Source organism: Telmatherina bonti (genome assembly GCF_933228915.1).
Source record: "Telmatherina bonti genome assembly, chromosome: 10".
Lineage (NCBI taxonomy): Eukaryota > Metazoa > Chordata > Actinopteri > Atheriniformes > Telmatherinidae > Telmatherina > Telmatherina bonti.
In genome coordinates, this window is record NC_136628.1 from 28,153,323 (window position 1) to 28,165,554 (window position 12,232).

At 40.2% G+C, this 12,232-nt stretch overlaps 1 protein-coding gene across 1 annotated transcript in view; it reads left to right on the forward strand.

Annotated features, from left to right (window-relative positions):
• The window catches only part of kif4 (kinesin family member 4), a gene marked incomplete at both ends in the record, with an annotated part of 15,083 nt that extends 8,170 nt beyond the window's left edge, over positions 1 to 6,913 (forward strand). The window contains 15 exons of the mRNA XM_079247911.1: positions 1 to 115; positions 1,354 to 1,464; positions 1,578 to 1,661; positions 1,756 to 1,869; positions 2,000 to 2,155; positions 2,250 to 2,347; positions 3,374 to 3,503; positions 3,622 to 3,792; positions 3,884 to 4,003; positions 4,099 to 4,176; positions 4,401 to 4,502; positions 4,804 to 4,956; positions 5,230 to 5,355; positions 6,423 to 6,533; positions 6,704 to 6,913. The exon at positions 1 to 115 is cut by the window's left edge and continues 30 nt beyond it. Coding sequence (XP_079104037.1) covers positions 1 to 115; positions 1,354 to 1,464; positions 1,578 to 1,661; positions 1,756 to 1,869; positions 2,000 to 2,155; positions 2,250 to 2,347; positions 3,374 to 3,503; positions 3,622 to 3,792; positions 3,884 to 4,003; positions 4,099 to 4,176; positions 4,401 to 4,502; positions 4,804 to 4,956; positions 5,230 to 5,355; positions 6,423 to 6,533; positions 6,704 to 6,913 — 1,879 coding nt within the window. The remainder of the gene's footprint in view (positions 116 to 1,353; positions 1,465 to 1,577; positions 1,662 to 1,755; positions 1,870 to 1,999; positions 2,156 to 2,249; positions 2,348 to 3,373; positions 3,504 to 3,621; positions 3,793 to 3,883; positions 4,004 to 4,098; positions 4,177 to 4,400; positions 4,503 to 4,803; positions 4,957 to 5,229; positions 5,356 to 6,422; positions 6,534 to 6,703) is intronic.
• Between the last annotated feature and the right edge of the window lie 5,319 nt (positions 6,914 to 12,232).

Here is a 12,232-nt window from a genome sequence, read left to right on the forward strand (position 1 = left end):
GGAGCTTGAGGCCCAGCTGGTGGACATGAAGAAGAAGCTTCTTGATCAATCTAAACTGCTGAAACTCAAAGAATCTTCTGTTCAGAAAGTCAGCAAGCTCATGCAGGAGATACAGGTAACACGCCGCTCTATTTAAAGACCTGCATATTGTTTAAACTTAAATTTAAGAGCACATTTTTCATGTCAAAATGATAACATCATAGAGCTGACGAGCCAGCTCAGTAGTACTAGAGTTTAAGCTGTAGACTGCATGGGTCAATAGGGAATGGGAGCCGCTCAGCATTGTGGGTCAAACGCACCGTATTGGCATCTACGGCATTGTGAACAATAGTTTATTCCATTCATTCATAGTGAGTTGAGACATGGGGGGTGCTGCTGCAGAAGACCTGCTGAAATGCCACAAAGGAAAAGGAGGTTTTTACCGGGCCACGCTAACCAATGAAGCAGGGGAACATTATCTCCAGAAAATTCACAGGATAAATAATGTGGACCCTTATTTAATTAAAACCAAGACACAGAGCAACAATATGAGATACTACCGCAGGTTGCCATGGCGATGTTTTTGCCTACCTGGTCTGTGATGTGTCAGCACCTCAGATCATTTTAGAAACTATAAATCCTGGATGTCTGATTTACAAACTAACGATGCAGAACCTGCATGTCTGAAAACCGGAAGATGACAACAACACGATGATTTGCTCGGAAGAACGTGAAGCTAAACATAAGAGGAGCTAGCTGTAATTAGCTTGTTTCTAATGCTGATTTTTTCATCATAAACACTAAAATGGTTCAAACCTTTACTATCACATGCAGCAACACCACCAGCTATGTAAAGATGCAGAGCAAGGGATCATTTTAATTTATAACGCTAAGAAAAATAGAAAAAAACATTTTTTAAAAATCAGAATATTGATAAAAGTCACTCCCTTGTCACTTCCAGTCTTAAACTCCAGATTAGTTATATCAAGTGCAGTTCAGATATTACACAAGTCAAGACTTTCTTTTCACATAACATTATTATTAGGCAATTTCTGTTAGGTCTTAAATTTGGCGACCTTCTCTCTTCCTCCAAGCAGAAAAGCAGTGAACAATTAATCATCTCCTTTTCTATTATCCGAGGACATTGGTCTACATGTTTTGGTCTAAATTATCACCAGAACAAACGATGATCACAGATGCACTAAATGCCACCAGACGTTACCGTAGATGTCAACATGTTGGACATGACTTAAGATGCACAGCCAATGACATGAAATTCCCATTTCCTGTAATGAACAAGGTTATCTGCATGGACTTTAATTGTAGCGTGTAAAGTACAAATCCACAAGTCCAAGTAATACTATTTTCTTATAGGCTATGAAGACCCAGCGTACGCAACTAATGAGGCAGATGAGAGATGACTCTGAAAAATTCAGACAATGGAAGAGCAAGAAGGACAGGGAGGTCCTGCAGCTAAAGGAAAAGGTACGTGCATGAAGTTCTGTAAGATTCTCCAGAAACTAATTCAGATTCGCACATAGCGTTTTCTCCTGTGACAAATGAAAAAGTCTCCACAGCTGAGTTTTCATGTTTTACAGGACCGTAAAAGACAGTATGAAATACTTAAACTTGAGAGAGATTTCCAGAAACAGGCCAACGTCCTACGGCGTAAAACTGAGGAGGTAATCTGTCAGAGAGTCGTTTCACTGGACAGGAGTGTCATTTGAAATGATTACCAGTATCTAATGAAGAGCTTTTATAAATATTTCATTCCAGGCAGCAGCTGCAAACAAGAGACTGAAGGATGCCCTGCAGAGGAGAAATGAGGTTGCAGAGAAGCGCAAAGATGCCCAGAACAGAGGCACCGAAGGAGCTGCTGCACGAGTTAAGGTGCTAATCTGTCTGGAGTTGCAATGACTTGTATATGATCATTTTCTTCATGTTTAAGACCTCAAAACGTGTTCCAGAAGTTTGAGATCCAAACTATTTGAGTCATTATTTGACGTTGTTTTCTCATCAGACGTGGCTTCTCAACGAGGTGGAGGTGATGGTCAGCACGGAGGAGGCTCGGCGTCATCTCAGCGATCTGCTAGAGGACAGAAAGGTGTTGGCTCAGGAGATCAACCACCTCAAACAGCAGATTGAAGCTGGGGAGAGACCTGCTCCAAAAATTAGGGTGAGCTGAGAAATCTTAAGAAACATGTCAAATAAAGGAGAAATCCAGCTCACCAGCAGAGGGGAATGGTTTTCTCTGTGGTTTCTAATCGCAGCGTCGGACACTGATCATCTCTGAGCTGGAGAGTCAGGGGGCGCTGGAAACCCCTCTTACCAAACAGGTGGAAAACTTGGAGACAGAAATGGGCCTCAGGTGAGTCGGCACCTTTAACCAGTACAACCAGCATTTATAGTGATTTTGTTTCCATATACTGTAGATGGAATTACCCATCTCTTGCTAAATAATGGTATAAAATGAGCAGCATGTAACAGCGGAAGCTGGCTAAGGGTCATGTTGTGATTCCAGACAGAATGCAGCACGGAAAGTTAGACAATCACCAGGAAAGAATGAAGTTTTCAATTAAAATTTTAAAAAACTTTTTTTTTTCTCACTTGGCAACTGCATGAGACCATTAAATCTATTAAGTTGACCTTTTGTCCAGTTTAGCATGTGGTCCAGCATCGATGCTTCAACATGTTGCAGATCATGTGTGCATATTTATATAAGTATATGTATATATGTATGTATGAATATACATCTATGTACATGTAAATGTGACTACAAAATTATAGGTATGAGAAATTTAATTTGTTGACATTTCACAAACAGTTAAAATGTGGGAAATGATCCATTATAAAGTGAACAACTTAAGACATGGCATGCTATGCTATGACAATGGATTTTTTATTTCTTTTCACTGAGTATCACTAAGAAAATCAATAACCATTTATTGGTGCGTTAAGTTTCTTTTTTTTTTTTTTTTTTTTTTTAAAGGGGCAGATTTTACAAGAAATTTTCTTTTTCCTTCCCCCTTTCAAGCATGGTGCTCTGTTTGTTTTGTCTTTGTACTGTAAAGTCTTGTTTTTACCTTTTTGTATGACCATGTGAGAAATAAATATATATATCATACCCATAGCCATCCAGCCTTCTGAGCTACAACCTGTTTTTACACGCCACTGTTGCCTGGTGTATGCTCAGGATGGGGGAATGGGTGGAAGTCAAGATTTGATGCAATCTTGGTTTTTGTTCTCTAGGCCACTATAATTGATGTGTCTGTAAAATACCCTGACATAACACTGTTGTGAAGTGGCGCTATATAAATAAAGCTGCATTGAATTGAATCCCTTGTGGCCATGCAGAGCATATTTTGTTAAGATCATCTGATTTTTATCCCAACAGGAATGCTCAAATAGCTGACCTGCAGCAGAAAGTCCTTGTTGCAGACGGCGAGGGACGTTTAAAACAACGTATAGATGGTATCACAAGCATAGTTGAGGCCAAGACTGCGCTCAGGGTGCTTATGTCTGAGGTAAACAAATGTCAGTAAACTATTAGTCATTTGAGAAAGTCGTGCATTGGTAAAGAGGGCGTTAAAAGCATGTTTCCATTTCCTACATTTTTTTTAAAAATTTGTTTTTATTCTGCAGCTGGTGTCGGCTAAAACAGCATCCGCCAAGCTGGAAAGTGAGGTGAAACAGGAAAAAGGAAACTCACAAGATCTAAGGAAGATGCTGGCTGATGAGAGAAATGTGATGTCGACGATGGACATGGAGCACCAGCAGCAGCTGGTTGAACTAGAACAGAGGCATCAAGAGAAGGTGCTACTTTCAGATACCACTGTGCACCTTTTTTATTTGAAGACATGCATATTTATTCACAGCTCTGTTTTTTTTGCTTTTCTTTCTGCAGGTTCTGTACCTCCTTAACCAGCTACAGAGCAAACCAATATGCGAAGAACCCGATGAGACAAAGCAGAAAGATGAGGCTAGTTTAAAGGAGAGGGAGCTTCTCCAGCGCCTCAAAGTCCAGGTCTGTCTGCACTGATTCAGGACCTTTTAGTCGTTTTCATTTCGACTTTTTATTTAACAAACTTTATTCTAAGATAATTTTTAAAATCATTGCAGGAGGAAGAGCTTGAAAAGCTGCGAGCATTAAGTGAGCAGAACCAGAAACTGGTGGAGCAGAATGAACAGTATAGACAGGTAATATCAATATTTAATAAATATTGAGCTAAATTCTACAGAAATATATATACATTGTGTATAAAACACAGATGTAGCTTGTCGTTTGGAGAATCTTTAGTCAGACACTAGAAAGCACTTGATCAGTTGTTTTGTTTTGGGTTTTTTCCTGGAACAAAACAGACTCAGGAAGGTGGGATCAGAGTACGTACTTGTCTCAACTGTGTCTTTTTCGTCCGCTTTAGAGATTCTCCTTGCTTCACCTTGCAAGTGGGAAGAAAGTCCTTCTGCCTACAACTAACAATGAAAGGAGCCCAGATGACTCATTTGAATATGTTCCTCCAAAAGTGAGTTTTTGCAGATGTCTTGCATCTGGTTCGTTATACAAGGCTGCTAGGTTATATAAAGTCAAATCTGGTGATTTAGATGATTTTCTTCTGGCTTTTGTGTCCAATGTTTAGACTTAAAAAAAGGTTTCTGCCTAAAATGAATGAGTCTGTGAACATTTGCTGTTCTGCTTAGTGTTAAAGCTCCAATGTTATTTCAATTGACTTGATGAATTAAGTCTTGAAACAAGTTGGATTAGTTGCTTGCAGGTGACTGGTCAAGTCAGATCTCTTCTTCTTTCTGTTCTCTTTGGACAAACAGCCTAAGCCGAAGCGCGTCACCACTGCTAAACCTCAACTTAACATGGATATTAACTTAGCAGAGCTGATGTCACCCAGTGAGGATGAAGAGGAAGACGACGAGTGGCAACCTGAGAAGGGACGAAGAGCCTCAAGGAAACCCAAATTAACTGGGGTAAGACGAGGGCAGAAAGGGATCCAGAGCATCTTAAAATTGTTCTTATGTCTTCTTCTAGAGTGGTCACTAAAAGATCAGGAGGAGTGAATAAAAAATATAATCAGAGTAAGATAGTTTTATGAGGAGAGAAAAGACCCCCCTCCCCCAGAAGTTACGTCTCAATTGTGACATGGTTGAGAGTGTTTCCGAGAAGTCAACATGATTCTGTAAAGGTGTTGTGTGTTATTTAATCACACAAACTACGATGCTTAATCGTTCCTCTCCTCTCAGTGTGCTTGTAAAGGTCGCTGCAGCAACAAGCAGTGCAGGTGCCGCAAAGGGAAGCTGACATGTGGCGAGAACTGCCAGTGCGATCACGAGAAATGCAGAAACTTGGATAATCGGGCGCCTGCTGAGGTGAGTCGCTGAAGGGTTTTCACCTCCCACGAACAGTTTACAAGGGTTCCTGCAGGGTCTTAAATGTCTTGCATTTACACATCTGCATTTAATACCTTAAAAAGTCTTTAGATTTGACAGTTTGTGTCTTAAATTGAAATTAGTACAAGGTGAAGTTGCACGCTGTGTTGCGTTAAAATGTGTCAGAGAAATGTCCGAACTGCAAAGTGATGGCTGTGAAGTTAATCTCCTCCCTTCCAACCCAACCATTGTATTGAAATTCAGAACCACTCAATCTGAAATGACTGAGGAACATTCAAAGCTGGGTTAGGTCATCTTGCTCAGAGACATTTTTTTATACTCTGGTTGAAGTGGTTCCTTGTCCTGACAGTAGTCTGTACATTTTCTAATCATGAACAATCAGAAATATAGTTAGACCCCTCAGTTTACTGTAAATCTGTAAAATCTCTTACCAATCCAAACGTTCTGACCGAAATGAAGTTGTTTGTTTCTTATATTTTGTAAGCTTCTTCTCCCAGCTCCCCTCATCCGGCAACGCATACCTCATAGCCACACCCTGCATATAAATAGCGTGTTAGGATGAAAATACATGGTATTCGGAAGGCAAACATGGCTGAGAAAATGCAGGAAGGATTCCCCGACCTGGCTTGGTTTATTTGCCTCCCCCCGCTAAACAGAAAGAGAAAATAGTGGAAAAAGTTGTGATTAAAAAGAAAAGAGAGCCTTGGATCACACAAGGAGCAGAACCAGAGGGGGAGGAGCCAAGACAAGGCGCCAATTTCAAATTTTGCGAGCTCCCTACCATTACCTACCCCAGCTTTCACCCAACACACATATGAAGCCTTTATTTCTGTGCCAAAGGAAGCCAAAAGTTCAGTATCATCTGACATTATGGGGGAAATGAAGCATTGATCCGGCTCTCCTAACAGTTGATCTATTGATATGTTTGAAAATGAATTACAAGAAAAGTGTTGATTTATAACTGTTGTAACTTGTCAAAGCTTTACAAAAGCATAATGTAAAACACAACAAAAATGTCACTTTAAATTTTTTTAAACTCATTTCAGGATGCAAGTCACTCTGAAAGTGTTTCCAGAGACTCTCTCCCGGACCAGACGTACAACAGCCCTGAAAACGCCACTTTCTTTAAGCCCCCATCTTGCACCCCTACAAAGAAGGCAAGCCCTCTGCAGGCTGCACAGTTCTCCTGACAACTCTTTATCATTCCTGTTAATATAGACCAGCACTCTACATGTTCCACAGAAGTGTATTTTAATGAGAATGATTGTATTTTACTCTTATTTCTGCCTTAACTGCATGCTAACCTGCGAATGCTGTCATATTTTAGGTGCTGCAGGAAATCGGAGACATGTGTCACAGCACTGCAGAGCTGAAGTTGGTTAGGAAGCCCGTTTTGGCAGATGAAGAGGAACTGGATAACGAGGAAGAGGAGGAAGACAGAACAACAGTCAGCTTCCTCAAAAAGAAGAAACGACTCCTGACCAGCTTTCAGAACAGTTTTTTCTCCGGCTGCACTCCAATTAAAGAGGAATCCTAATAAGGACAGCATGTGGTAGACTTTTTATGTTAGTTGTGTGTGTGTTTTTTCAGTGTTGTTTTCATGTCACGTGACTTAAACTGTTGTGTACTGTAGTATGAAATTAGCCACATTGTTCTGTGCTTTCATAGGTCGCAAAAGGACTGTGAATGGCTCCCAATGTTTTACTGGAATTCACCTGATCAAGTAGCTTGTACATAACTTTTAATTTGTCACAACAGACTAGTTTTACTTAACTAACATGAAACATCACCACACATACACACACAAGTCTGTTGTCAGACTTGAGATTTTCACTGTTTTTAGTATCAGATTAATAAAGTCTTAAAGTCTTATCTTGATTAAAAAGAAAATCATTTGATCTTCTTTTCTGAGTGGTTATTATCTGTCTCAATCTTTTTTGTTGCAACTAATTTTACTGTTGCATCTGTCTTTCCTGATTCTTAAATGCAGGTATGTAGTTTATGAGAAACATTTGTCATCAAACATTCAGTAAGATTACTGAATATCTTTAGCAGTTTTCATAAGTTTTCACATTAAAATGGCCTGTTTGTAGGATTTTTTTGTCAACCCCTCACACGCGCACACACACACACACATCTATCTTGACAGACTTGGTCCTGAATGAGTACGAGCTGACTCACTGATTCACACCTTTATGTCCACAAAGGTTTTATTTTAATGTTTCTGAAACCACAATGACACTGAAAACAAAATTCTTTGAGTAAATCCATCCATCCATCCATTTTCTAAACCGCTTAATCCAATTCAGGGTTGCGGGGAAGCTGGAGCCTATCCCAGCTGGCATTGGGTGACAGGCAGGGTACACCCTGGACAGCTCGCCAGTTCTTTGAGTAAATGAGTGGATGGAAATGCCATAATGTTGAAAGAGTGACCTGAAAGAAAAAAAGTAAAGGCTTTTCTTTGGTTTTCTGCATCTCTAGACTTTGGTTTAGCCTCTGCCCTGAGCTTTCTTTTGTGTCCCTTCACCTGATTCACAGCGACTTCATCCTAAAATCACTTGTGCCCCACCACAGCAACGGATAAAAGCAATAAAAGATCTTAATTACCTTTGTCTGAAAGCAGCATGGCTCTGTCTGCTGACAAAACAGATTTGCTCTATAAATATTAGGGCTGTGATGCTCTGCTTTTATCCCGATTCAATTTAAATTGCTATCCTCTCGGTTCTTCAATATTGCTGATTTTTTTCAGACTAAAAACAAATGTACAAAACTTTTTTTGCTTGTCATTTCTCTTAATTTCAGTTAGGAAAAAACAACCCAGTAGCCAGACCTTCATTCTGCTGCTATAATGCCCAAGAAGACAAGTAAAATGATCAATAAAAATGACAAAAATTTTATAATGGATTATTTTGTTCATTCAAAAGAAAATCAATTTCTTTTTAACAAAAAAAAATTATTTTAAAATTGTAAAGCAAAAACTCCTGATATTCAATTTTTTCCATTTGATTTCCCACCCCTAATAAATCTGTTCCACATGAGAACAACTGCTAGATGCTGGTGGAAGTTAGTCCTCAAAAGGTCAACTGTCCTCAACAAAAAGATACAATTTCCATCTGACCAGTCAATAAAGGGAAAACTGACTGAGATGGCACCGCTTAAGGAATACTCGCTATAATATATTTCTGATGGTATGAAGGAAATGAGACGTCTCTCCCATTTTCTCTACGATGAACTCTGATGAGCCTTTTCTCAACTAATACGTGCCGGGCTGCATTACAAAGAGCTCAGCAGCAGATGGTGACAGAGATGTCAGAATGCCTCTTAACCCGTAAAGCTTTGTAAGAGCTCGATGTTTCACCATCAGACACTGATTTCTGCTCCGGTATCACAGATAAACCACTGAATCTCAGTCTATCATTTATTCTACTCTCCACATCACAGTCTGTTCCCACAAATCCAAAATTTGATATTTTGAGGTGCTCCAGAATGTTTGGGGGAAACTGAACGAGAGCGCCACCTATTTTAGGTGCCCCGCCACTGCATGTCGTTAATCTTTATGAAAATTCATACACATGATCTACATGACAGGACAAACAAAAAATCCTCTTAATGTCATGGTGAAATGTCGACAGGAAGGCGGCCATTTTAGGTCAAAGTCAATATTTTGGCGTTTTAGCACCTCGCATTTTAACGAACTCGTCCTAGAGCTTTTATCCCACTGAGCCACAAATTGCTCAGGATGTTCAGGAGGCATGTGTGATTAAATGTTGTGTTATTTCTTCTAATAGGAGACTTAGTTTACGAGGGGCGGGGCCTCAAAGTTTGATGTCTCGCCATGAAAAATTAAACGGATATAACTCCCACATAAAGCAATATTTCTGCACCAAATTTGCTAGATATGATGGCAGTCCCCTCCTACAGAGTTCTATATGCCAATATTTTGATTATGAAATAGCCACGCCCCCTGGAGGTCAAAAGTGTTGTTTTTTGCTCACACACCCATAACTCTGGCTTGGTGGACACCACATGGCCCAAATTCACTCAGGCATCACAAAACATGTTGGTGAAGAGATCTGGTAAAGGACGTTGCTCTACGCTGCACGGCGTGCCCGTGACGCCATGGCGAAGTTCCATGCGGCGGCGTGACATCATAAATCACTATAAAATTGTCAATTTTGATCTGATCACCCTAAAACTTATAGGGATTAATAAGGGATCAGTCCTGAAAAGATTAATGTGACCATTGCTGGTCTAGACATAAGCTCCGCCCACTTACAACAGGAAGTGGTTTTTTCCACGTTTGAGGGTCATGCTTCTAAGCAAATGGTCCCAAACACTTGAGACTCCTCCAAAACATGTCAAACCCTTTCATGATGCCACAATAAAAACCTCAAGTCGCTACGCTAAACGGGACATGGCGAATGGCGGTCCAACGCCATGAAACAGGAAGTACCTGTGACCTTGGACCACCACCAAACTTGCCATGACTGATGACAGTAAGGCCCTGAACTAAGCCCTATTGAAACATTATGGAATAAATGGAGCATGTCTCCATAGCGCCCCCTACAAAATTTCAATCAATCAGCCCCGCCCACTACATTGATCGACATGGATAAAATTCAGCACACTTGGAGAACCTTCCAGTATCTTCAAAAAAGTCTCTTGGACATATAGGCTAAATTCAACAGGAAGTCGGCCATTTTGAAAAAGGTGCCATTTTTGGGGTCATTTCTTTGCCATGCATTTTAAACAACTCCTCCTAGGGATATTATCCAACTGACACCCAACTTGCACAGGATGCTCAGGAGGCATTTGTGATTTAAAGTTGTGTTATTTCTTCTAATAGAAGATTTAGTTTAGGAGGGGTGGGCCCTCAAAGTTTTATGTCTCATTAACAATGACTTATTGCTAAAACTCCCACATAAAACAACATATCAGCACAGGAATCGACACATTTGATGCCAGTCCCATGATGAACAAAATATACAATGCAATAATGGGACTATGAATTAGCCCCACACCTTGGCAACAACAAGTGTCTGATATCGTGAACCAGGAAGTACCTGTAACAAAGCCATGAAATTGTTGATCTTCACCATACTTGCCATGAGTCATGACGGTTATACCCTTAATAGAGTAAAATTAAAATATAGTGGAGAAGATAGTAAATGGCTCCATAGCGCCCCCTACAATATTTTAATTAATCAGCCCCGCCCACTACATTGACTGACATGGATATGATTCGGGAAACTTGTAGACCCTCCCAGTACCTTCAAAAAAGTCTCTTGGACATATGGGCTAAATCCAACAGGAAGTTGGCCATTTTGAAAAGGGTGCCATTTTTTGGGTAATTTCTGTCATTTTCTTTGCCATGCATTTTGAGGAAATTCTCCTAAGAATTTTGTCCAACTTTAACCCAAATGAGTCAGGATGCTCAAGAGGCATGTGTGATTAAAAGTTGTGCTATTTCTTTTAATAGGGGATATCATTTAGGAGAGGCGGGGCAGCAAAGCAGATGTGATGCAATGAAAAGGAAAACTGACATAACTCCCACAAAAAACAACCAACCTGCACCAAATTTGCTACAGATGATGCCAGGCATATCCTTCACATTTCTGTATGTCAATAATTAGATTATAAATTAGCCCCGCCCCTTGGTGACAGGAAGTGACCGTTCATAAGGCCTTAACGGCCTGAAGTGCAGTCTGGCTGTACTTTAGATTGAGAGAGGCATGGGAAGGATGTTGGCAGGGGAGGCGGTGGCATTATGCCGAGCGGCGCCATGGTGCGAGGGCCTATATCACCGCTTGCGGTTTTAATTTGGTTTTGTTACTGTGTCTTAATCTTAAAATCATAAGGAAAGAAAAGAGGAAAAAGCCTCAAACATTCTCATTTGCATGTAAAAACTGTGCAAACTGCATTTATCCAGTTACATTTTCGTTACCATGAAGAAGTGAATGTGTTTGTTTTTGGATTGTTATGTTTGCAGACAGGTTAAAACAGTTTGATTATGCTGATTGAAGTTACATGGTGATTATGATCACAGCAGAGATTAACACATATTTGCATGTCCTTTATAATTGCAGAGAATGAATGTAATCATCATTATGATCACCTGCAGCTCCAATCAGGGTAGATTCTGTGTCAGATTTGTGCCGGCATCTCCATCCTGAACCACTCCTTCCAGTTGTTTCTGGGCCCAAGTCCACTGTCTTGATTATCTGCCTCCAGGTGGCGATAGGATGTTTTCCTTTAAAGTACTCGTTTACCTTTTGCGATCGAGGTGAAGGTTTGCCTTGCCTTACTTTGGTTGCTGTGTGCAATCTCAAACATACAAACTCTACATATGCAGGTTGGCTGCTACAGGTTTCAGATGTTGATGTCAGGCCGACAGATCCAGAGGTTCTCTCTAAGGAAGGTGTTGAAGGTTCATTATTATTATTCTTTTTATAGTTAAGATGAGGGCTCCCCGTGTGTTAGATGTGTAGAGAGAAGCACAGGCTCAACAGAGATGTTGAACATCTACTTTAGCACACAAAGCACTGAATTTTCCTCCCTAGTTTTGCTTGGTTCAAAAAAAAAAAAAAAAATCTCTAAAAACTGTCAAGAAAAAGAATATTATCGTTTATTCTGAGAAGCAGACTGAAGAAAAATATTCTATACACATTTAAAAAAACTAAAACTAAAACATGTTACTGTGATGCTGCAGTCCCTTGTAGATAATCAGCTTCCAGTAAAACTCGTGGTTAAAGTTGGACCCAAGTTCAGTGCTCACAGGTAGGAGGCAGGCAGAGGCTTCAACAACCACTAAACCAAAGACACACCATGCCGGGCATCAAATGAGACGTTATTCCAA